We start from the raw sequence: 26,460 nt of genomic DNA on the forward strand, positions 1-26,460 counted from the left end.
CTTCTCTACTCTGTTGTTACCCTTGAGCGCACTGGCAGCTCTAACAAGTGCAGGGAGCAGAAGCAGACTATTTTAAGGTTAAACAGACATTAAAGGTTATGGTAGGGAAAACATTTACAGGAAGCCCAACACAAGCTGTTCCATTGTGGAAAAAAACACACAGATGAAGCCTGCTAGCCTCCTGGCTGGTACATTACCTCATCCTGCAGAGTGGCAAATTCCTCAAGAATATGACCCAGTTTATCTCTCTGACGAGCCCTATTGTGTCCATGGATTTGAATCAGACTACAGAATGGCTGAAATAGAAGAACAACTGATGAATTTTAAACCTAAAGTTATCCCACATAATATATTTTTATTTACAGATTGAGCCCCAGTAAGTATGCAACCAAGCAGGATGTGTGAAAAGACTCATGCCTAAATACATTTTCTTAGATTTTCACATTGTGCTGTGTTTTTCAATACATGAAGCTCTTCGAACACAGATACCAAACAGACATCTCCAAACTCGATAGAAGGATAAATATTTACACTTTTTGAAAAACAATATGCGTTTGCTGGGTTACATGAAATTACTTTCCATTCCTAGAGATCTATACCCATTTTATAAATTACTACAAAACCTGTCCCCCATACTATGGTCCTGGGATTGCAAATTGCAACAGTAATGTTTGTTTTCAAAAGGTTAAGAATTTAGGAATCCATGTTTAAAAAATCTGGCCTAAAGTTAGGTATCTCAATCTCATTTTCAAAAGGTGCTGAATTCCTTTGACAGTGCCTAGATATGTATTAAAGGCCTTTGTAAGACAATTGACACTTACCCGAACACAATGGGTCACAAAAGAATCAATGTAGTCCTTAGCCTGATGGTTGTTATATAGACAACATCTATAAGGAAATATCCAGAGTGATATCAAATGAAGCTACGATTACTCTAAATACTGACTGTTCCCAGTTAAGAGAGGAGATACTGACTTTAGCCACGTTAGAAAAAAAAAAAAAAAAAAAAGAAAGAAAAAAAAAAGAGGGCAACCAGTACTATCTAGGTCATAAGAACCTAAGAATGACCATCATACTGGGTCAGACCCAATGGTCCATCTAGTCCAGTATCTTGTCTTCTGACAGTAGCTGGTGCCAGATGCTAGAGGGAATGAGCAAAACAGGGCAATTTATTGAGTGATCCACATCCCCTGAAATCCAGTCCCCAGCTTTTGGCAGTCAGAGGTTTCTAGCCTGTCAGTGGTTTTCCAACTACAGTAACTCCTCGCTTAACGTTGTAGTTATGTTCCTGAAAAATGCAACTTTAAGTGAAACGATGTTAAGCGAATCCAATTTCCCCATAAGAATTAATGTAAATGGGGAGGGGTTAGGTTTCAGGGAAATTTTTTTCACCAGACAAAAAACTATTACATTATACACACACACACACACACACACACAATAAGTTTTAAACAAACAATTTAATACTGTACACAGCAATGATGATTGTGAAGCTTGGTTGAGGTGGTGAAGTTAGAGGGTGGAAGAGGGTGGGATATTTCCCAGGGAATGCATTACTGCTAAATGATGAACTAGCATTTGGCTGAGCCCTCAAGGGTTAACACATTGTTGTTAATGTAGCCTCACACTCTACAAGGCAGCACGAATGGAAGGAGGGGAGACAGCATGGCAGACAGAGACAGACACAAACCCTCTATGTGGGAGAGAGATGCGCATTGCCCCTTTAAGTATGCTGCCCACACCGCTCAGTACATTGCCTTTAAAAAAAAATCAGGAAGTTGAGACAGCCCTGCAGCCAGAAAGCTCTCTCCCTCCCGAGCCCTGTCCTGTCCCCACCCTGCTCTATATGGAGAAGAGGTAAGGGGGGCAGGAGTAGGGCAAGGGGGACACCCTGACATTAGCCTCCCTCTTCCCCCCTACCCTGCACAGCAAGCAGGAGGCTCCCAGGAGAAGCTCCAAGGCAGAGGGCAGGAGCAGCACATGACAGTGGGGGGGAAGGACAGCTGAAAGGAACTTAGGGGAGCAGGGAGCTGATGGGGGGCTGCCGGTCCACCCTGGTTCCAGCCCCAACCAGCTAGCTGCAACAGGCTGCTCTTCCTGCAAGCAGTGGACAAAGCAGGCGGCTGCCAAACAACATTATAAGGGAGCATTGCACAACTTTAAATGAGCATATTCCCTAATTGATCAGCAACGTAACAACAAAACAACATTAACTAGAATGACTTTAAGTGAGTCATAGAATCATAGACTACCAGGGTTGGAAGGGACCTCAGAAAGTCATCTAGTCCAACCCCCTGCTCAACGCAGGACCAATTCCCAACTAAATCCCCAAACGGCCCCCCCAAAGATTGAACTCACAACCCTGGGTTTGGCAGGCCAATGCTCAAACCACTGAGCTACCCCTGGAGTTACTGTATGGTGTACTAGGAGAGCCCCAGAATGCTACATATTGACAAACAAATCAGTGCAAACTTAGGGAGCTGGGAGACAACATATCCATTAGTGGGGGTCTCGTACAAAACAGTACACAATGAAAGAGTTGGAGAAAACTAATCTATACGGAACAAAAGTCATGGAAAACCTGTAGTACTATAATAACCACCCAGAAGCGGATTAGGGTTTTGTGGAGCCAGAGCAAGTGGGGACCCCTCCACACATCTTCTGGCTGCCCTTCCCTCCCCCAGCACTCCTGCTGGGAAAATGGCCTTGGAGCATGGGGGTTTGCCCCCGCCCCCACGTCCAGCACTCCTGCCAGGGAGCAGGGTCGGGGCATGGGGGCTTCCCCCACTTCCCAGCAGGAGCCCCGACCCCACTCCCCAGCAGGAGTGCTTGGCGGGTGGAGCACTATCATTTTTCTGGTAGCCCCCCCATTTGGCCGGGGCCCCTGAGCACTGGCCCCATTGTTGAAGTAGCTAATCTGCCACTGTAACCACCACTGACATTTTTATATGACTTCTTCAGACAAATATTAAGATTCTCTACTTACAGAAAAACATAATCAGTTGTATCTAACTGAACTGGGGGTTTTGTTTTTAAACAGAAAGGCTTGTGAAATATTTTGTACTGATGCTTAAATAGACAGAACCCAGGCTGCTCTACTTACTTAGGAGAAAGTACTGGAGGACTGACAAAAGATCTTAAAGCATCTTTCACCATATCTTGTATGAGATGTGTACCAAACACCTTCTTGTTATCCACAAGGAATGTAGTCTGGAAGGAAAAGATTTTTTTGAAGTTAATCATCTATTTTTAGAAATATACTTTTTACTCTGGGTCAATAAAGCTTACAATATTATTACAGGGAACACTCAGGAGTGAAAAGGCTACAAACATTCAGTTCTTTCCCAACCTTCAGCTGCTGATGTAGCAGTAGGAATATGCTGTGGATGAAATTCAGCCATGGGGTGGAGGATGAGCACGAGGCTTTTTACACTAATTAAATCCCACACTGAGACTGCACAGGGAAGATGCAGGTGGAGAGACTTTACAAGAGTGTCTGCACACTCCTGGCTTACTACAAGGGAAGTAGATTTAACTCTGTGTTTATACCATCTTCACAACACATTTGCTCAAGTTAATCAACAATAAATAAAAACAAATACTGTATTTAGACTGTCAGCTATTCAAAATAAAAAACATTTGATACATAAAAATCTGAAGAGTTCAATTTTTGTTTTACATCTTTCATACTAATAACTGTGTTGATATCAACTATATAATTTGAACATTTAAAAACAAGAATAATGTAGGAAGTGATTATTTTATTCTAGTGCTGTTATAAAAATGTAAGACATTTCTTTATAAATTAAGACTTGCCTGTAAGAGAGATCTTGAAAGAACACAAGGTGATTGCTCGCTAAATTCACAGAAAAAATCCTAATTTACATTTAGGATGGAAAGAGAAGTAAGGTTAATATACCAGTTTGAAATGTACGAAAAAGAGGTAAATCTTTAATATGAAATAAAAGTGTGAATAATCTTAAAAAACAAACAATACATTTTGCAGTTTATATGATTTTGTCTCAAAGTACAAGAGTTGTTGAAATCCTAAATCTTATTGAATAAAACTAGAAGATTATTAAAATTCCTACCAACTACCAACAGTATGATAAAATTATATAAAAAAAGAGACAGTATCAAACTGTTACGGTCATCTCCAACTTGAGTTGTGTAAATGACAGGATAGGACCGACTAGTCAACTAATATTAACTGTTTTATTAAAATGATTGGTTTATTAGCATTACAGACAGCATGTATAATACAAAGAGTTATTATAATGTTAAAAAGATCTTTGTCCTCTTTCTTGGAACGCTGCCCGGTGCAACCATGCCTCTTTTGTAATTCAATGAAATGTTAGAAAATAAAAATGTAGACCAAACATTTAAACCTATCTTAACTTTTATAGGCCCTAATTTCAGAAAGCCTCTGTTAAGCAGGAAAGAACTTATGCTTAAAGTTAAACATGTTTTTGTGAGTCTCTGAATAGGGATGGAGTTAACCATGGAGTTAACTGCTTCTTTTAAATCTATGCCATAATTCGGGGTGGAATATTGCTTATCAGAATTCTAAAAATTGTATCAACTCACTCACTACTAGGAAGAAATAAAAAAAGCAGAACAAAAGTCAGTATCCTCTTCAATACTGTAAGGCAGGGGTGCACAAACTACGGCCCGTGGGACACATCCAGCCCCCCCAGAACTTTTAATCCGGCCTCAAGCTCCTGCTGGGGAGTGGGGTCGGGAGCTTGCCCCGCTCTGTGCATGCTGTGGCTCTGCGCGGCTCCTGGGAAGCAGCTGGCATGTGCCCCCTCCGGCTCCTATGCATAGGGGAAAACAGGGGGTGCCACATGCTGCTCGCTCCTGCCCCCACCCCTGCAGCTCCCATTGGCCGTGGTTCCCGGCCAATGGGAGCTGCGGGGGCAGTGCCTGTGGACAGGACAGCGCGCAGGAGCTGGAGAGGGGACATGCCGCTGCTTCTGGGAGATGCATGAGGTAAGAGCCGCCTGGAGCCTGCACCCTTGTGCCCCCACAACCTCCTGCCCCAGCCCTGATCTCCCTCCCACCCTCGGAACCGCTTGATCCCAGCCTGGAGCCCCCTCTTATAACCCCAAGCCCCTCATCCATGGCCCCACACCAGAGCCCGCACCCCCAGACGGAGCTCTCACCCCCCACCCCAGCCCTGATTCCTCCTCCCGCCCTCCAAACCCCTCAAACCCAGCCTGGAGCATCCTCCTGCATCCCAAACCCACCTCCCCGCACCAGCCCGGAGCCCCCTCCCACACCCTGAACTCCTAATTTCTGTCCCCATCCCAGAGCCCGCACCCCCAGACAGGGCCCTCACCTCCTCACGCAACCCTAGCCCCAATTTTGTGAGCATTCATGGCTCGCCATACAATTTCCATACCCAGATGTGGCTCTCAGGCCAAAGAGTTTGCCCACCCCTGCTGTAAGGACTATATTGTGTTCTGCTGCTATAGATGCAGCTTTCTTTCCAATTAGAACAGGAAGACAACTTACTTAGCCCTACTCTGCTCCATCATTATCTGCAATTATGATTTTTGCAAGATATGGAAAGCAAAGGAATAGGAGAGAAAAAAAGATATTTGCTAAAAGTACTAAGTAGCAGGAACAAATGGATATTTGCTAAAAGTACTAAGTAGCAGGAACAAATGGATATTTGCTAAAAGTACTAAGTAGCAGGAAAAAATGTAATTTCAAACTTCTAAGAGGGTATTACAAAGGAGGGAAAAACTGAAGTTTGAACCATACAACCTGTTCTTTGAATAACAAACATATATATAAAATCATTCCTTTTTTGAAAGAGCTAGATAATAAACTCTTATCTCTACCTACATAAAAATAATAAGCAGTATTCACACTCACCAGTATACAGTGCAAATTAGTTAAGTTGACCACTTCACATACAGTTTTTATTCTGTCTATAAGTTTTGAAAAATAGTTGACCATTTCTTCCCTTTTAATTATTTTTGCATATCGAGGAAAAGTTGGAGGGAGCAACCTCTGGTTAACAAGGGGCTCAAAACCCATCATAATTGGATGATCTTTAAATAAAAGACAGAAGAAGGAAGATTTTATGTGATTTGGGTTCTCTGAACTTTTTTTAAACTTCCAAGTATAAAACAAACGATTCTTCATTTATCCAAATTAAGTATCTTCAAAAGGCATGCTAATTATGAAAGGAAGCTATTCCAAAAATTAAATGTACAATTTTCTCTTGTAAATTAAACTGACAATTACATTTAGATTACTAGCTATGCTAATTACTCAATTACTACAACTACCATGAGATTCATTATTTAAAACTGCGTTTACTAGTTAAAAGTTCTTACTTTTCTACAAGCTAGTTGCATAGTCTGAACATCATCCCATATCTTAGGGCAGGTCTACTGGAAGCGCTACCTTGGGGCAGCTGCACATAGCGCCAGTGTGGAGAGCGCTTGGGTCACTGTAACTTGCCTCGCTCAGGAGAGCGTCTTTCATACCACTGAGTGACATAAGTTAGATCGACTTAAGTGGTAGTGTAGACCTGCCTTTAGTGCACTTAATAAAAGGATCTCATCCTCAGGGTCCTGATTAGCCTGCCCACTCCTGGATCTGCTAACCCCTGTCATAGTCCATAGGAAATAGAAAAATTTCAACTATATCCCTTTACACAAGGGAGGGGTGTCCTCACATGGGTTGGGGAACACAATAGGGCCTTTATGAAACCCAAATGATTCACGTTCTTCGTTAAACCATCTACTTTCTACTATGTCAAGCTAAGTAGTGATGTTTGGCAGAAATGCAAATCTGTTCCTCGTATTACTAAATAGCAAATGTTTGCAAATCTCTATAATGCTGGAATCATATGATAGACTCCTTCAAACCTCATGGTTTGTTTAAAAAAAAGTTATCAAGCCTCCCATTATCTAAATATTTAATTAACATTTCTCTCATGAGGCAAAAACAAGTTTTCAAAACCTTTCCTCTTTTCAGAAAGCTAAGACGTCTGTCAGAATTCAACAGAGAACTGGAAAAGTAATATTACTTTATGGCTAAGGGAGTTGTGTGGTTTTTTTTAAGTTCAATTCAAGTTACAATATACATCTGCATAGACAACTGAGTAAAGGAGCAAAACAAAGTACATAAAATATATAGTTATTGTTGCATATTTTGGGAAGCAGCTCTGCTGTAAATGGTCAAGAAATCAATTCTAGGTGTTTCAGCTTGCCAACATGAATGTAAAAAAAAGAATCAATTGCTTAGAATAAATTAAGAGAATAATCTTATAACATGCAGAAAGGAACAAAAACACTTTTTCAATCAACTGAGTTGGGGAAATACATGGATCAGAGATTTTGGTCTCAATTACTGGATATCATAATGAAGTATGCGTAAACTGTGTTCAATGGTTGGTTCAGTTTTAACCAGGATTAGTAGTGCCTGACATTCATTACCCTCTGTTGACTGGTTGGTGGCTTACATAATATGAGTTATTGGTCTCAATCCACTTCTTTTGGACATAATATACATCACACAAAAAACAAACAAACAAACAATCAACCACCACTCACCTAGCACCCTTTTCCATTAGGCTTAGTATTAAATGGAATCCATGCTACTGTCTCATTTTTGCAAATGGTCCCCCTGCCCATGACAAAGCTGTCTGGCAGTATGAGGAACCCTATACACCTCTACCCCGATATAACACGAATTCGGATATAATGCGGTAAAGCAGTGCTCGGGACGGGGGGTTGCACGCTCTGGTGGATCAAATCAAGTTCGATATAACGCGGTTTCACCTATAACACAGTAAGATTTTTTGGCTCCCGAGGACAGCGTTATATCGAGGTAGAGGTGTACTTCCATGTCCATAGTGTACTAATTGCTAGTCAGTTCATGAACTAAATTGACTTATACAAATGAAAGTTTTAAAAAAAATAATCAAGGGATTAAGTCTTTAGAAGAGTGGAGCACTGAGTGTAGATATTTAAAGACTTTATATCATGGTATTGTTTTCTACTCTTTTCCCATAGGTCTTTCTTCAGCTTTACAAGGATTACAAATAAGTTCCTTCTACACTTTTCCTAATATCTCCTAAGGTAAAGTCTGTCTAACTGCAGATCTACACTACAGTCGGGATTGATGCTCTGAGATTGATCCACTAGTGGTCGATTTAGCGGATCTAGTGAAGACCCACCAAATCGACAGCAGATCACTCTCCAGTCGACCCCTGTACTCCACTCCCAACGAGAAGAGTAAGGTAAGTCGACAGGAGAGTTTCTCCTGTTGACCCCCCGCCGCGGTAACTCGACCTCAGGTACGTCGACTCCAGCTACGTTATTCACGTAGTTGGGAGTTGCGTAGCATAGGTCGACTCACCACATAGCCTAAGACTCTCTGTAGTGAATTTCTCTTATTGTCACGCAAGCAGAAACATCATTTAAAAATATATCCATTAAGAATTGGGTCAGAAAAAATATCTATCAAACAGCAGATATTTAAAACATTACTAATGGCAATCCTTATTTTCCACACATTAAAAATGAAAATGTTTTTTCCTGCAATTCTATGAACACGCTCTATGGATTCCAGCATTTCTCTCCAACCCCACATTAAATCAAGAGACATCTTCTTACTTAGTACTGGTGCTATTGTAGTTATTAGAATATTTGTCTCTGCCAAGGAATAAACAGCCATACAATTTGGCTACTTAAGCACCCTGAAATATAACAAATTAGAAGGGATCAACAAAATGACATTTTGTTTACTGACAGTTTAAACCCTTATTTTCCTCTCTCTCTTGAAAAATAAAAATTGGATATGGACTTGCTTGGCAGCAGATCTGTGTTGAGCTCTTGTATTAAGCCAAAGCTACCAAAAAGGCAAATTTATACTATAGTCAAATTGGAGAAAGTCCAGAGAAGAGCAACAAAAATGATTCAAGGTCTAGAAAACATGACCTATGAGGGAAGATTGAAAAAAATTGAATTAGTTTAGTTTGGAGAAGAGAAGACTGAGGGGGGACATGATAACGGTCTTCAACTACATAAAAGGTCGTTATAAAGAGGAGGGTGATAAATGGTTCTCCTTAACCACTGAAGACAGGACAAGAAGTAATGGGCATAAATTGCAGCAAGGGAGATGTAGGTTAGACGTTAGGAAAACTTCTTAACTGTAAGGATATTTAAGCACTGGAACAAATTATCTATGGAGGTCCATGGAATCTCCATCATTGGAGGTTTTTAAGATTAGGTTAGACAAACAGCTGTCAAGAATGGTCTAGATAATATTTAGTCCTCCTGCCACAGTGCGGGGGACTGGAGTGGATGGCCTATTGAAGTCCCTTCCAGTCCTACATTTCTAGGATTCTCTGATAGTTAGCAGTGCCTCAGAAATAGCTGATTCTTGCTACAGAGCTGCTGAGAGAAAAAAAAGCTGACAAAAATTCGCTGCCCACAAGGACTTAGACCCAGGACAAGCTGGTCACCGCAGGGCAGGGGTTGAAAATAAATTTCAACCCAGGGTCCAGCCATGCCAGACCACCATAAACAAACCAGATTTTTACAGGAACATCAGAGTACGTGGAAAGGCTGCAGTATGGGTCCCAAGCAGGAAAGGACTTTGGAAGGGGAAGAGACTCTGAAACTGCCTGAGTGGCCCTAAAGAGGGCCCAGCCTATCACAAGGACACTATGTTCCAGGCAGGAGAGGAGAGAACTACCAACCCTGATGCTTACCTCCTTTTGTAGTATCATTCTGAGCCTGTATACCATGATGCAATGAGTTGTGAATGGCAGAAAGCAGGTCAGCTGCTTGAGTCATTAGCTTCTGAGCTTCTGCAACTGCACTTGTCTGGAAAAATATAACAAAACATTTTCACATGCTTCATGACCTGAGTCTGTAAGAAAGCAAATTCTGTAACCTTCCCAAGAATTGGAACCCAGATAATATGGAATTTTTTTTTTTAATAGAACACACTACATTTTTGATCCAATAGGTTTTAATGCATCTGTCCAATGTATTGCTTGTATAACTTCAACTACCTGAAAGGGGGTTCCAAAGAGGATGGATCTAGACTGTTCTCAGTGGTAGAAGATGACAGAACAAGGAGTAATGGTCTCAAGTTGCAGAGGGGGAGGTTTAGGTTGGATATTAGGAAAAACTTTTTCACTAGTAGGGTGGTGAAGAACTGGAATGGGTTACCTAGGGAGGTAGTGGAATCTCCTTCCTTAGAGGTTTTTAAGGTCAGGCTTGACAAAGCCCTGGCTGGGATGATTTAGTTGGAGTTGGTCCTGCTTTGAGCAGGGGGTTGGACTAGATGACCTCCTGAGGTCCCTTCCAACCCTGAGATTCTATGATTCTAAATAACTCTTAATCACTGAGACTTCAGTGATAAACTAGTATGTGTCAGAAGCAAATTCTCTGCCTTCTGAGTTTTGTCAGTTTATAAGGGAAGCGCTCTTGCAACAGAGATAGTTTCTTTTGGTGGAAATCTCTCTCTCTCTCATTAGAAAATAAGGAGTGTTTAAATGTTCTATGTTAATGAATGCTTAAGTACCATAAAATTGCTTCAAAATGTTAGAAAATCCTGATGCCAAATTGCTGATTAGAACAGGGTTCAGCAACCTTTCAGCAGTGGTGTGCCAAGTCTTAATTTATTCACTTTTATTTAAGGTTTCGCGTGCCGGTAATATATTTTAACGTTTTTAGAAGGTCTCTTTCTATAAGTCTATAACATAACTAAACTATTGTTGTATGTAAAGTAAATAAGGATTTTAAGATGTTTAAGAAGCTTCATTTAAAATTAAATTAAAATGCAGAGCCCCCGGGACCAGTGGCCAGGACCCAGGCAGTGAGAGTGCCACTGAAAAATCAGCTCACGTGCCGCCTTTGGCATGCATGCCATAGGTTGCCTACCCCTGTTATAGACTAATAAATTTATTTGGGCATAAGCTTTTTTGGGCTAAAATCCACTCTAATTTTCACTCCATGCATCTGAAGAAGTGAACTAAATGGAGAATTTAAAGTGAGAAATATTTGACCACATGAAAATGAATGGCCCAGTTTGTGAGCAGTCACCCATAACAGTTCTGAAGATCAGGATTTGGTTGTGGAATACAAACACATCTATCTATTGCAGCCCTGACATAAGAGCTAACACTATTATTTATAATGCCACTGATTAAATTCAGAGTGCAATTTCCTCCATAAGAGCTCTATCCTCCTCTGCATCTAAAATACTTGCACCTGATTTTCACTGAGTTTAAGGCCCTTTTATGTTATTCAGGGTGTAGCTGCTACAGCTAAGTACTTAAGTAGGGAACTCCAGGACAGCATGCAAGAGCTAGTTACCTCCCTCCACTGTACTAAGTAACAAAAACAGAAAAATCTAAGGGAAATAAAAACAACTCTTAGTCTCACCCAGCCTACCCCACTACTATCGCTCAGCCCTAAAAAGAGTCATTTTTCCACCCCATGGGAATCTCATGCTCATGAGCTGGTAGACTGGTGTACAGCCCTGATCCCTTCCTCTCCCAACCACCAGTGAAGCCTGGATAGAAATTCAGAACCTCAAAAAGGGAAAATCCTTCATGATTTCCCACAAAAAAAGTATTGCTAGTCACCTGTTAGTGATAGTCCTCCTGGAAACCCTATTTTTCAGGTTCCATTTGCTTAAAGAGCATTTTCCAGGCTCATCAATAGGTTGGTTGATTTGTTTTGTTATTACCTGATCAACAACATATTTCTGTGCAAGACCCTATAACTTCTTAAGAACTAAGTGAGGAACATATTGGTGCTGGTGGAAAGTGGGCTGCTACTTTTAAGAGTTCACCCATGCCCCCAAGTTGATGGTGCTGCTGCAGGGAGGTGAGCTACTGAAGTAAGAGATTCTGTAGGACAATGTTTTGCCCTCCAAAATGAAAACAAAAAAACACCAAACATTTCACAGGATCACAGAGTAAGTGCAGAAATATTGAGTATTTGTACCTCTTTTTTGGTGAAGGCGATAAGAACTGTCAGTAGTACACGGGTAAATTTCACTCTGCTGAATACTGCTAAGCACTGCTGATGCTACAACAAAATAAAAAGTACCAAAAATTTTAAAAAAGTACCAAAACAGTGCCAACCCTTCAAAAAAATAAGATTTGGCATTTATTTAATTAAAAACAAGATTTTATAAACAGCTCTTATAGACATACTTTCTACTCTCAAAATAGATAATATCTGCTTTCCAACTCTATTCGTAACTTTTTTGGCCTAGTTATCTTCAAAGTAATTTCTGTTTCTGAAGTAGTGAACTGATGACATTATGGCACCAATAGTCTCCAACATCCTTCCAACACAGAAGAGAAAAACACAAACACACTTTGTGTGAGACCACAAAGTTTGGTTTGACAGCTACTTCTTAAGCTGGTACCATTCATTCAAACTCAACGTTTTAAGTGCTACCACAAAAGTAATAACCATGCAGCTATTACAGCAAAGTGAATTCTTCCCTCTTTTCCTGAGGATCTATGTTAAAACATGTTTTCCTATTTTAGGACAAATTCTAGAAATTAGTTATTGAAAACACTGATCTAAGTAATATGAACTATTTCATATAGTCCACCAAAAAACTGTAAGAGGTTCATTACTTCAAGTTCAACTTCTGGATCTCTCTCTTCTCCTTGTCGACTTCGAGTGCTCTAAAATTGAAGGAGTCAGAAACACAGCATATTAATAAAATTGCAAAAGTGATGCCATTGTTTAGAAAATAACTTCTATATAGAGGTAAAAACATTAAATTTGTTTGGATATTTCTGATATCAGGTAAGATTAACATCAATTCTAATCTGAGGTTAGAAGGCATCTGAAATTGACTTGTAACTATCTTTATACATAGTTATATGACCCATATCGCCATATGATCTGAGCGATCCACAATCATTAATAGAGCCTGTCGTGACACCTCTCCCCTCCATGGGTAGAGAAGCAGTATTCCCTCATTACCCTGTGCCTCAGTTTGCCAGCTGCGAGACTGAGTGATTTTCTACAGTAATTTTGTAGCTGAAACAGGAATTAAATCCAGGTTACCAAGTCTCAGTCCAGTCTAGTAGACCAGACCTCCTACATCGGACTATCCTTTCTATTCCTACTTGAAAACCTACAAACCTTGTCTGTACTAGCTAACAACATTCTGAATCCTGCTGTAGACAGTCTGATAGTGTCTTAAGCAAAAACAGGCACACCAAAAAAAATGTCAATTCTTCTCCAGAGGACTCTATTACTGGGGGTGGGAGGGGGTGAAAAAATAATGTTCCTTAAATATTAGTAATATGTTTACATAACTTGTCTAAAAAGAAACCATATTATTTGAAGTCTATTCAACATATAACAGAAAAAATAGTAGGAAGCTAAAGAAAAACTACCTTTACTCTTCGTTGCATGTCATCTTCTACATCTTTTAGCATGCCTGGAAAAGTGACAAACAAACAATTATTCTGATTAAACTCAGATGCACACATGCAACATTGAGGGTGAGGAGAGTTGTGAGCTTAATTCAAAGTCTGAAATATTTAAAGTACCTACTGGCCAAAAGGCACCACCAAAGAAGCCCTACTGGTGACATCAAGGGCTAGCTACCTGTGAGAAGTCTAACTCTTACCCTCAACTGTTAAGAAGGGGATGATGCTAGAATGCTTATTAAGGTGCTGTTCCTGAACCATGGCTCCAGCTTTTGTATCACTCTTTAACTAATAAATGTTTGACAAATCTGAACCTACCCATTCTCTGTCTCCAGCTGTCCCAAAGAAGGAACTCTCTCTACCTTTCCTCTCAGTATCTAATTTAAGAGCACACAGAGGACAAGTTGCCAAAAGCAAATGCAATTTCAGAAATTGCAAAATTCAGAATTTGTCAAACTGCAAAATTTAACACATCACTACCGTATCTAAGAACATGTATTTTTTAGGAACTAGACCAACAGTTAGGTAACATATACATCAAAGGCATTCAGAGGCTGGGAATATTTACAGAAAAACAAATTCGTGAACTCCAGAGATCTACAAGTGTACAAAAAACCCCTATGTAAATGAAGGATTCAAGATGTTCAGAGCTGCAGGTTTCAAACTCCAAAAGTCTCCTCTTAACTACAATACAACAGATGTGCACGGAAGTTAGGAGGGAGAAGATGCACAATTGAGATTGGTTGATCTTAACTGTGTATTTCCACAATGTTAGAAGTTAACTAAATAACTTTGCACGTTTGAAGAAGACTAATGTTCTCTTAAGAGTTTTAATTTCCACTTAAATTACTGTCAAAACAGGAGTTTGACTTCTCAACCTTACCACTGCGTTAAAGCTAGTTCCTTGCATGAAAATTATTTATTTGTTGTGATTAAGAATGTTTCTTTACAAATGGAGCTTTGCAACACTACATGAAGCTATCTGGCTTGACAAAGGTTAAATCTGGAACTCAGCTAATCTTAAATTCTAGGCATCTCAGAGTTTTCAGATTGATCCAAAACTGAGAAGTTTTCTTAGTGCCTTAAGTTTTCTCAATCTCTCTATATCAACGGTTCTCAAACTTTTGGTCGGGATCACAAAGTGGGACGCGACCCCATTTTAATGGGGTCACCAGGGCCAGCATTAGTCTTGCTGGGACCCATGGCTGAAGCTGAAGCCTGAGCTCCACCACCACCCAGGGTGGCGGGGCTTTGGCTCTGGTCCCCTCTCCCCTGACTCGGGGCAGTGAGGCTTGGCTTCATCCGTCTCCCTCTCCTCCCCCACAACTCTGTCATGTAGTAACTTTGTTGTCAGAAGGTGGTCGCAGTGCAATGAAGTTTGAGAATCCCTGCTCTACATATAGGCCAACTGAAAGAACAGCAAAAATAATGCACATACACGAAAAATTCTGACTTTAAATGCCCATAGCTTTAAAACTATTTCACCATTCTTCATTCAAAATTTATTTACAATCACAATCAGATTTTACAAACAAGCCAAATTAGAAGATTCCAGTTCAAGCATTTTTAAAAAAATTTTAGTTATGCATACTGAAAACTTCTGACCAGAATATATGGGAAGAAAATAATGTATGTAATAATGGAAATGGCTCATATTTTATTCACATTTTAAAATGGATCTCTGAACTGAAAGCACAAACATTTCAGGACTCTTCTTTTTCCCCAAAGTTCTGAATTTTACCTGTAACTCGAAGATCTGTCACACTATTAGCCATTTTAAACCCATAGGTCATGGACTGAAAATCTTCCTAAATGTAAAATGGAACAATTAGGTGCTTTCACCAAAAACAGCAATAATAATTACACTTAGCAGCAATAACCACATACAATAACATACAGCTGCAAAAACTACATTTTTTTCTAAATTTCTGCACCCAATGCAAAATTGGTTGCTGTGTAATACTATAACTGCAATCGGAACTTCAGGAGGCTGGTTTAATATTTGTGGGACAGATTCCTACAAGCTAGTTCAGTTTTTATTATATATTATATTAACACTAATATACTTCTATAGTACTTTCCATCCATAAATCTCAAAGCACTTTAAAAAGAAGTAAAGTATGAAAGCCATTAACAGATTGGAAAATAATCACAGAGCAGAGAAGAGGACAAGATCTCCTGACTCCGAGTACAAACGAGAGAGAGAGAGAGAGCGCGTGTGTGTCATTGCCTCTTTATCCTGGCCAGGAAATTCAAAGCTAAACAAAAAAACCCTAATGATCAAATACATCTGGTTTCAATAGCAGGCAATAAGACCTAGCTCCATCCCTGCATTAATAATTTTCTACTGACATATGCCATGTTTTCTGTTCATATATAAGCTGTTTATGAATTAAAGCATTCTTATTTGCTCACTCATGTATTCTACAAAACAGAAAGCAAATAATGAATTCAAGAAAAAGTTTAAGAGAAATTAGGTGCTCAGTGACATTTTGTTCAAGAAAACTAACCTCTCTCCCAGACCATTCTACAATAATGTAGTCAAACCACTTTTCAAGCCATTTTTTTTATTTCTGTAAAGCACCATGTATAAGTATGGTGCTATACATATTGTAATCACAGGTCATACTGAAACATACCTCTTCAAAAACTGCAGCTTTATTTACTTTTTCTCTGGCAATATCACAGATTTTTAGGATCCCCAGAGCAAAAGCCTTCATGGCAGGATCTTCTATGAAGTCTGGATTATGTATATATAGGCACGTAAACACTGTTTGTGCCAAGGAATGACCTTCCAACCATGTTATCTAGAAAGAAAATAAAAGTACATACTATATTTTTGACTCTGCATTTTTTTTAAATTCCCATTTCTTTTCTATTTTACCCTGTCTAAATCAGTCCTTAAAGAGACTCCATAACGTGCCAACCTTCCATCCAGCAAAAACGACCAAATGAGGATATCTGACACCCATCAACATCTCTTCATTTGTTGGCTAGGGAGGTGGAGGTGAGGGACCAAAGGAAGGAAAGGGGACACAAACTAGAATATTATGCACCACCGTACTTGAACAAGTAACAAGCTACCTCTACAAAGTTCCCAGTCCAAGGAGTATGGAAGTAAGCTTGCCACTGGACATGAATTGCATACTATACATGTATTCCTCTAATGTTTCATTACACAAGTAGTCACAACTGTAGTTTGCTGCTAATATATATTAGTATTCTACAATTTCAAGTCTAAACATAGCTTCCTTTCCACGACATCCTGGTATAACATGAAACTGATGTAAATGAGAACAGAAAGAAAGCTTCAGTAATCTAGGCATGTCCTTCAATATCTTCACAGACTATGAAATATAGCAGAGTTTTGGTTTACAACATGCCCAATGTACCTTTAAAAATTATTTTGTGGCATTCAGCACATACATGTTTACATATTCAATTAAAAATAAATTTGCACATCTCCTTTAACACATCTTTATAACCACTTATGCATATAAAGATCTGTATTGTAGAGAAGCCACAGTGAAAATATATAGAATTTGATCAGATTTCTATTTTAAGTTTAAATAAGATTCTATAATCTCTCTCTAGTACATCATAGTCAAAATCCCAGATTTATTTATTTATTTTTTTAACTAATGGGTCTTTTAGAGCACAAAGTTTCTTGAGACCCTGATTACTGAACTCCAACTACTAATTGTATTAGCATCAGTTGTATCACTCCAACTACTAATTGTTACAGGAAATTTAAACATACAGTATGTAAATGTGTGTCTGCTCAATGAATCAATTTACCTAAAATCCTTCCTTACCAAGGAAACCTACATCTTTTTCTTAATCACTTAAACTCCAGTTTTGAAAGTATTAAAACAGCATTAAAAGGAACAAATTCTTACCAAGCAGCAAAAACAAGTATCCATTATTCCTATCAGCTGAGGTAAAGATAGATCTTTAATTTTAATGATGCCATCCTTAAAAAGAAAAACAAACACGTGGAAGAGATAGATTATACAAACAATAGATGTGACATTCTTTGCACAGCAGAAAGGGAATTTTAAAGAATACAATATTAATTTAATGTTAAAAGTTCATTGACTACGATATTTGTATTTGGTTGGTTTTGCTGATCAGCTTCATGACTAGGGCCTACCAAATTCACAGCCATGAAAAACAGGTCACGGACCATGAAATCTAGTCTCCCCCCATGAAATCTGGTCTTTTATGTACTTTTACCCCATACTCTTTTATATTATAGGGTAAAAGTATATACACATGTACACAGCATTTCTCAAACTGGGGATCCTGACCCAAAAGGGAGTCTCAAGCCTATTGTAAAGGGGCCGAACTATTGCTGCCCTGTGCTGCCTTCAGAGCTAGGTGGCCAGAGAATGGCAGCTGCTGGCCAGGCACCCAGGTCTGAATGCAGTGCCACTGCCAGCAGCAGCCAGAAGTAAGTGTTGCATAGTATGGTATTGCCACCCTTATTTCTGTGCTACTGCTCCTGTTGGCACTGCCTTCAGAGCTGGGTGGCCCGAGAACAGCAGCTGCTGGCTGGGAATCCAGCTCTGAAGGCTGCGCTGCTCCTGGTGGCGATGCTGCCTTCAGAGCATGGCACCCATCCAGCAGCTGCTGTCCTCCAGCTACCCAGTTCTGAAGGCAATGCAGAAGTAATGGTGGAAATACCATGACACATCCCCCCGCCCCTCACACACAATAGTTTTGCAACCCCCTTTTGAATCAGGACCCCCAGTTTCAGAAATGCCGACTTAAAGGTTTTACATTTGTATTTTGTCATTTTTCAACAAATATTCATGCTTTGTTACAACCCTGTGAAATTTGAGATTTAAACATTTGAAATAAGGAAATTCAAGATTTTTAAAATACTATGACCATGAAATTTACAAAAATGGACTGTGACTGTGGTAACCACACCTTTGGAATTCTGGAGATTTTTGCAGAAGATACCATGGTGATGAGCACATTACAAAAACACTCACTGACAGGTAGAAATAAACAAATATATCTCAGCAGTTTCATTCTAGCATCATTAAGTAGCCTGTAAAAGTTATAAAACTGGTTAAACTAACATTCAGAAATAATGTACCATAGATGCAAACACTGGATTAATAATCAAGGGCCAGCCTTACAAGAAACTTCATGTGCACAAATGCCTGCAGAGAGAGAGAGAGTCATTGACTACAGGATCAAAGCCTAAAAGATGGCTTCCTAACTGGTAAGGTATCATTTGTTCAATGCACCCAAATCCACGTTTTGAAAAATCAGGAAGGTATTATTAGAGATGCTTCTCTTTTGACTCTTTCAAAATGTTTGTTTTTTCGTCTCTAACTATGGTGACTGGATACCTCAAGACGGATGCAGAATCTTTCAATTTTACTTCATCAGTTCAATTTGAGGACATCAGTAGTGAAAGATCATCATCAGACTGCTACTCCATGCCCTTTGTTAAATTACTTGGCCTCTGTCCAGTTCCTAATGAACAGGAATCCACATTATCAAATCCAGCATCAATGTACAATATCAGTAGAGAAACCAAGTACTGAATGGGCAAGGAGATGGAAATATCCTTTCAGCAGAAAGGACTAGATAATCTAGTAAATCTTCATCTCAGAAGCATACATTTGGGAAGCATGGGGAAACTTATATTGCAGTTATCTGTATTGTACTTATTCTGTAGCTGAATAGGGCTTCAAATTCTACAGCATGTTATTTCTTCTGAAAATATCTGAAGGGAAAATATAATACAAGTTCTCTATTAAATGTTGAAATATTCAGTTTACATAGGTCACTGAAGTGATTGTTGAAGTTATGTATAGCTATGATTTATTAAAACTCTGTTTAAAAACAAAAACAAAACAAAAAAAAAACAAAACACAGCATTAACAGCCACTAAAAAGGAGAAAGGGAAAGAAGGAAGGGACACCAACCTTGATAGCTTGCTCAAAGTTAAGAACCTTTCGATTAACTTGGTTTCCAATCATGCCAGCATCCATCTTGGGGTCCATCATTTCAATAGCAGACATAGCTTCAAAAAGACCAAAACTAAGGACAACAATGAAAAGCCACAAACACTAAGTCTACAATCATTTAATTTGCACAAAGCAATGGATTCCCCACACACTATCATCAGGCATCAGTATCAAAAACTACTGAATACTGAGACACTGACAAGTGATGTGTTTTGAGCTTGCAATTGTCAACACACTGGCAAAGACTGTCAAGAGTGACAGTTGATGTTAGGTGCCCAACCTGAGGAACCTTGTAAGTACCCAATTTTTATGGAGTCTCAAGTCCTCTTGAAAATCCTGGGCTTTATTTTAAACTGAAGAGCACTTCTCTAGCCAAATATCCAATTACTAAGTATCTGTGCCTATGTGTATGTAACTACACACACACAGATCTCATAATACATATCGTCCTTTTAAAGAGACCAACATTTATGCATATCTGATAGCTTTAATTGATTTTAACTAAAACAAACTGGTCTTGATTCTGCCACAACCAGAGAAAACATTTACGTTTTTACCCCAACAAACAAGAAATACAGAACTCACGTTTTAAGCCTCAGTTTTGTTTTTAAACAGTTTAATAAAAATCATGCAGAAACAATCCAGTTTCTGACACTATATTCTGTTGCTGTCATAATGGGGTTCATACAGCTAATAAATGTGTAACATAACATTCAGGTTAAAGCTGGTATTTGGAAATTACAGACAAGGCCTCAACTTTGGCATATAACCTATTCAGCAAGCCTGGTGCACAGCGTTCATAAAGTAGAAGCCACACAAAATACTGCTGCAAAATGCAGGCTGATTCAGGAAAACATCCTTATTCAGGAAGGCATTTAAAAGCATGTGCTTAATTACTACCGACTTTAATGATTTTATATATAATTTTTGTACAAATATATTTTGACGCATTAGATATACATTTTACTAATAATGTTATCTTTGTTAACATAGCATTAACACCTGAAAAATATTTTTCTGACAAGTTAAAAATACTCAGATGGTTAAAACAGTTTCATGGAAGCGATTTTGACATGAATGGACAATAAGAACTTGTTCAAGTGCTTTGCTGAATCCAAACCTTATTCCTGTCATCCTTACACTATATATTATCCATTATTTATCCTAAAATGACAGCAACGTTTTAAATGATTGTTTTCATAGAATAATGAAATCTAAGGAGTGAGAGCAGCAGAATAAAAACAAAAACAAAACAAAAAAAATCAGACTTTAACAAACTCAGAATTGCTAAGTAAGGTCCATGGGAAGAAAGTCTAAGGGAAAGAGTACTTCAGAAGAGCTGTCAGTTTCTCCAGGAGACAATATTAAAGACACAACTGCAAACTATTCTGATGACAAGGAAAAATAGGAAGACTAGTAAGAGGCCAATATGGCTCCATCAGGAGCTCTTTAATGACCAGAAAAATCAAAAAGTACACCTACAAAAAGGACAAGTACAAAAAGATAGCATATAAAGACAAAATCAGAAAGGCTAAGTATCTTGTTGGTCACTCAATACCAATACATATTATTCTCAACTCAAAAATTATCCCTGTGGCATACTCACAGCTTGTCATGAAGCAGTTCTCCCAACTTCAATTCTAAAAGGAACACAACAGGACAAATCATTACTTTGGATATTACTCTAAAGCAGCTCATCATGGATATTTAAGCAAACAGCTTGCTCGACAGGCTAAACAGGCTTTATACTACAAAAGAAGAACAAGATACAGAAGAAAGGCATACATTGTTGCTCTATCTTTGGAAGTATATTATGATGCTGAAGACAAAATCTAATGAAATGTGACAGCATGACCCAAAGATCTCTTAATGCAACTGGCAGAGGACACAGTGATAGATGCGTCCCCTGGATTCACCAAAAGAACATCATGTAAAGTTGCTAATGAAAGCCTATATCACACAGGTCATCATAATCATTGTGAGATATATGTATAGAAAAAACAAGAGGACTTAGGTATATATGTTGAAAATCATGTCTCTAGACCTTGCAGCTAAAGGCAGGATACTCGAAGGTAGTGTGCCTAGAGACTTACTTCTCCAGACGGGATAGGAGACAACATCTCCCTAGTGAACCATTGTATATCTCACAGTAGAAATCTATTAGCACACAGAGGCAAATGCTAATGAAGATCTGGCAGAGACTCCAGAAGAAAACTAACAAGAAGAGGTAAACAGTGAGAGAGAGGGGGGAAAATCTTGTTTTCAGGTGAAGGTCAAAGGTCTGGTCTATCTGCAGGAGCAGAGGCATTCTGGCATCTTTCAATCAGTAAGACTGATTTTATGAAAAGGGGATCTCAGCCATCCTTAACTGAAAATGCTGGGAATCTTGTAAGCTGGTGCACGCTATTCCTTTGGAAGCACAGATTCTGACAGTTCGGTGAATGTTCAGTGGAACTGGAGCTGGGCACTCCAGAGGAACGCTTGCAGGACTTGGGGGTTGGTGCGTGGCTCTCTCTAACCTGTACAGAGACAGAAAGGCCTGTGGAGACTTGGAGGATAGTGCTTTGTGTTGCCAGAGGCTGATGGAATCAGGGAGCAGAACTACAGAAGGCACAGACAAGACTTCCACACACTAAGGACAGGTGGTAGCGAGGTGCCTCAGAACCAGGGTTTCCCTAGGAAGTGCCAATAATAGATATGGTAATTTCCTGCAATATCCTCATAAAACTTTATTGAATTAAGTTTAAGTATCTTTGGGATCCATTGCATTAAATGCAAAGTTCATATATAATTGTGGTCAGGATTGTACGTAACCTCTCTAGGGAACAGATGTGATGTGAGATCTGAGAGTCCAACGGACTATACTGAAAATGTGCCAGACAAAAATGGACTGTGAGGAAAGTAAGTGCATTTCCAGGGAAACGCTTAAGGAGAGGTTAATGTACATTCCTATCTCCGGTTATGCAAAACCACATACACCCCGAAGAGAGGATGATTGCTGATTATCTGTTCCCAGAGGTTGGAGATCAAAGGCCTGAGCTGTATAAAGAAACAGGCTGACCTGTTGGTTAGGACTCAGACAGTTACGAACTTGTAATCATGGAGAAAACCCAGCTTCGGGTTTTCCAAGATTGACCTGCTAGAGCCTAAGGGTGGAGTTGGGGTGACTTCTGGTAAGCTTTTTAGCATGCATGTAGGTTCTTTTATTATTTTTAATATGTTTGTATTGTAATGGTTTTACCTTAAAAATAAATGTGTTTGCTTAGAAAGAACTGGTGGTAACTTGTAACTGCTGGCAATTACACTATGCATAGCCATTGGAGAGAAAGCAAAGCACAGATGCTGGCCTGTTTAGGCAGTCTGGCTTGCTAGGAATATATCAGTGTAAATCAGGGAGCTGTGCAGCCCTAACATCCCAATCAGGAGGGAAAGAGACATGGGTCTCCTCCCAAGAGAAGTGATGGCTGAGAGTACCCTTGGTGGACTAAGAGAGGGAATACAGGCACAGTTACCATGAAATGCGACTCCAACTGCTCAGTGCCATCACCCAAGGCACCCCCTTTATGCCATTCCAACAATTCAAAGGGAATTTAAAATTGCTCTAAGAAAGCATCTGAGGAGCCCCCTTGTAGATTAATATAAGGGGGATCCTCAGATGATGAATGCAAAATAAAGTGTGTAACATACTGGTGGAAAGTTATTTTTGATGTAATGCTGCAGCAAGGGTCAGTTCAACAATTATGCACAAAGCAAATTAACACAGAGTAGCAATCTTAACAGTAACTGAAGATATTTGTCTCCCAATAACCTAAAAGTATTACCTCTCATGAGAAACTTATCAGTTTTAATTCAAGTGCACAAATGAATAAAAATCAGCATTGGACAGTCAATTGCTAGGATATAGGGCTGTGTTCAATCTAGATAAATTGGGCTGTGTTCAATCTAGATAAATTTGGCAGTTCCAGGAAAACAGGAGACAGGTCCAGTATGGATAAACAAGATTTCCCATCAAGAGTAGGATGGGGGAAAAAATTATTAACAGAATGAGAAAAACCATAAGGAGGAAAGCAGCCTGAAACAAAGAAGGAGGTTTATACCTTCTGAAGAGGGTTGCTGATCTCATGGACCCCAATCCTACTATAATCTCGACACAGGCAGACTCCTGAATCTGCATACTTCCAATAAAGTCAATGGAGTCTACCCGTACTGAGCTCATTGCAGGAGTGGAGCTTTAGACTAGAAGGCAACTTCAAGAATTATGTTTGGTCTTCTTAAAAATTTGACTCCTTAAGAGTCTGAGCAGTACAACTTACCTCTACAGGCCTCTTCAAATTCCTGGGTAATATCGATCCAGTTTGTATTACCCTTTTCCATCTTGTCAGGTATATTGAGCTCCCATCCTGAATCATCATCTTCTACTGAAGCTTTCATAACCATAATATTGCACCTATAAATACAAATCATAGATCAAGAATAAACTAAAGAAAGTATTTAATGGGAGCCAATGCTTATCTTGTATAAAGAAAAAAATGAACTAGTCAGATGTAAATTGAAAGGGCAACACTGAAGGTTCACCAGCCCATAATTTGACAACCCCTTTAAAAAGGATCCTCTCTCTTTCAAAATTTCCCCTGAATAGATTTAACTATATAAACTCAAAAACCAGGACTGCAAAATGTTAATATCACCACTCCTCTACTGAACAACTATTAATAAAGTTACATAATCAACCTGAAAAAAAAACAATTTTAAAAAAAAGCTTAAAGGAATTTTGGGTGTTAAACATTTAATTTTTGAGGTTTTATAAGCAGCAAAAATTTCTCTCATCTACTGCTATGCAAAAGACCCAAAACAAGAAGAATCTGTGAAATTGACTACACATGGAACACAGTCAGGTGTACAAAGTAAGTCATTCTTGCAGTAATAGTAATCTTACTGTAACTTGCAAGCACATTCAGACTCAAATACTATTTTTAAACTGTGTGTCATAAAAGGTAACCTATAAAGAATTAATTAAAATATTAGTCTTGTGCCTTAGAAGGCCTGTAGGTTTCCTCCCCACCCCCTTGCATGTTTTACTTTAGATATATCAGCAATGTCAAGCCTAGTCTTTCCTAGTTTTGCTGGAGTTACTCTGAGAGTTATGGATGATTCTCAGTACTAACATCCCTCAGTTAAAAGCAATGTTGGAAATTTAGCGAAGACTTCCCATAAATAATGTTAGTCACTGAAGAATCCAAATTAAAGTTTTAAATCAGGTAGTTTAAAAGCCCCTTCCGATTGCTCAGCCTTCACTCTCCTAGCTCTGGTGATGTCGCCATTTCACTAGTTCTCTAATGATCATGGGGGGCAAAGAACAGTGAGGGGGGAGTTAAAATAAATAAATAAATGAAACCAGATCTTCCTTACAGAAGCGAGATGAGCTAAAGAGGCCAATTGTTTTTCCCTTCGCTGGTCACCTGTGACACCAGCTCTAAGTTGCTGCTGTTCCCAACCGGAGGTAGGGTGACCAGATGTCCTAATTTTAGAGGGGCACTCCTGATATTTGGGGATTTCTCTTATATAGGTGCCTATTACCCCCCACACTCTGTCCTGATTTTTCATACTTGCTATCTGGTCACCCTAACGGGAGGAGACCACGGGCGGGGGAGGGGGGGGACGCAGGCGCCTCCGCTGGCACCACAGTGACCCTGCCCTGGCCATGACCGCACCGCGCGGGCAGCTCGCAGGCCAAGCCCTGCAGCAGCCGGGGCACGGGACAGCGGCTGGCCTGGCGGGGGCCCCGCACGGTGCCACCACGGGGCTCCCCAGCAGGCAGCGCCCGGCCCGCGAGGGACTGCTTACCGCACACGCGCCCAAGCCCGGCCCAGCCCACGAGTGGCCCCTCCCACTCCGGACAGGGTGAGGCCCTGCCCCGCACTCGCGTTACTTCCGCGCCGCGACACCGCATTCAGCCGCTCCGCGAGCCCAGCGGCCGGGCGCAGAGGTCTCAACCGCCGGGGCTGGGCAGGGCGGGGGTTTCACCTCTAGGGGCCGCGCTGGTCACCTCACCGTGCCCGCTGCCTCCGCCTCGCGCAGCAACGAGCCCAGGGTCCCTCTTCGTTCGGAGCCCTGCCACTGCGCATGCGCAAAATCACCCCGTGCCCCCGGCGGGGCTGCATTACACGAGCCGGTTCTCACGCATGCGTACACAAGCCTCCACCGCTCAGGAGGAGCGGGCGTCCTGTGCGTGCTCATGCGCAAACCCTCTAAGCTGCCGCGGCGGAGCTTAGTTTGCTCTGTCTCGCGCAGAAGGAGACTCAGTCGGCAGCAGGGATTCTGTATCCGAATGAGGTGGGGAGGAGCATGAAGAACGGGGGACCGGGAGGGGTTGTGTGCAGGGCGGCTCCAGGCCCCAGCACCCAGGCGCCTGCTTGGGGCGGCAAGCCGCGGGAGGCGCTCTGCCGGCGGGGCGGTAGACAGGCTGCCTCGGCGGCTTGCCTGCGGAGGGTCCGCTGGTCCTGCGGCTTCAGCGGACCTGCCCCAGGAGAACCGAAGCCGCGGGACCAGCGGCCCCTCCGCAGGCAAGCCGCCGAGGCAGCCTGCCTGCCGTGCTTGGGGCGGCAAAAAGCCTAGAGCTGGGTTGTGTGGCTAGGGGAGGGGGAAGGAGTTGGGCTCCCGCACGCTGCGGTCTGGTTCAGATCCAGCAGCATGTCAGCATCTTCCTGCTTTATGAGAAGCCCCAGGATGAAGAGAGCAGGGTCACGTGCTGCTTTGAATTAGAGTAGGTGGTAGGTTCCCTGTCACTTGGAAGTCTTTAAATCAAGATTTGAGGACTTGAGTAACTCAGCTAGAGGCTATGAGTCTATTACAGGAGTGGGTGGGTGAGGTGCTATGGTTCACAATATGGGGGAGGTCAGACTAGATCACAGTGATGCTTTCTGGCCTTAAAGACTATGAGAGTTTTTTATTCTGGTGGTATATATCTTTGATTTCTATATGTTGTTGAGTTTAGAAAATGCTATGGATATCTTTCCTATCCTA

General features: G+C 40.6%; 1 protein-coding gene across 4 annotated transcripts in view; it reads right to left on the bottom strand.

The window, feature by feature from the left end:
* Positions 1 to 25,641, bottom strand: part of NAA35 (N-alpha-acetyltransferase 35, NatC auxiliary subunit) — a 38,742-nt gene extending 13,101 nt beyond the window's left edge. The window contains exons 1-16 of one of the 4 annotated variants that reach the window (XM_039543051.1): positions 25,489 to 25,641; positions 23,751 to 23,884; positions 21,044 to 21,077; positions 19,396 to 19,510; positions 17,347 to 17,421; positions 16,087 to 16,254; positions 15,189 to 15,255; positions 13,412 to 13,455; positions 12,638 to 12,688; positions 11,991 to 12,074; positions 9,740 to 9,854; positions 5,884 to 6,062; positions 3,817 to 3,876; positions 3,104 to 3,210; positions 822 to 888; positions 198 to 296 (exon numbers count right to left, since the gene is read on the bottom strand). In XM_039543051.1, coding sequence (XP_039398985.1) covers positions 198 to 296; positions 822 to 888; positions 3,104 to 3,210; positions 3,817 to 3,876; positions 5,884 to 6,062; positions 9,740 to 9,854; positions 11,991 to 12,074; positions 12,638 to 12,688; positions 13,412 to 13,455; positions 15,189 to 15,255; positions 16,087 to 16,254; positions 17,347 to 17,421; positions 19,396 to 19,510; positions 21,044 to 21,077; positions 23,751 to 23,884; positions 25,489 to 25,598 — 1,509 coding nt within the window. In that variant the 5' untranslated portion in view covers positions 25,599 to 25,641. Of the gene's footprint in view, positions 1 to 197; positions 297 to 821; positions 889 to 3,103; positions 3,211 to 3,816; positions 3,877 to 5,883; positions 6,063 to 9,739; positions 9,855 to 11,990; positions 12,075 to 12,637; positions 12,689 to 13,411; positions 13,456 to 15,188; positions 15,256 to 16,086; positions 16,255 to 17,346; positions 17,422 to 19,395; positions 19,511 to 21,043; positions 21,078 to 23,750; positions 23,885 to 25,281 lie in introns of all 4 variants that reach the window. The other 3 variants (XM_039543052.1, XM_039543053.1, XM_039543054.1) reach the window with 3 other exon arrangements.
* Between the last annotated feature and the right edge of the window lie 819 nt (positions 25,642 to 26,460).

This window comes from Mauremys reevesii, linkage group 6 (assembly GCF_016161935.1).
Source record: "Mauremys reevesii isolate NIE-2019 linkage group 6, ASM1616193v1, whole genome shotgun sequence".
Lineage (NCBI taxonomy): Eukaryota > Metazoa > Chordata > Testudines > Geoemydidae > Mauremys > Mauremys reevesii.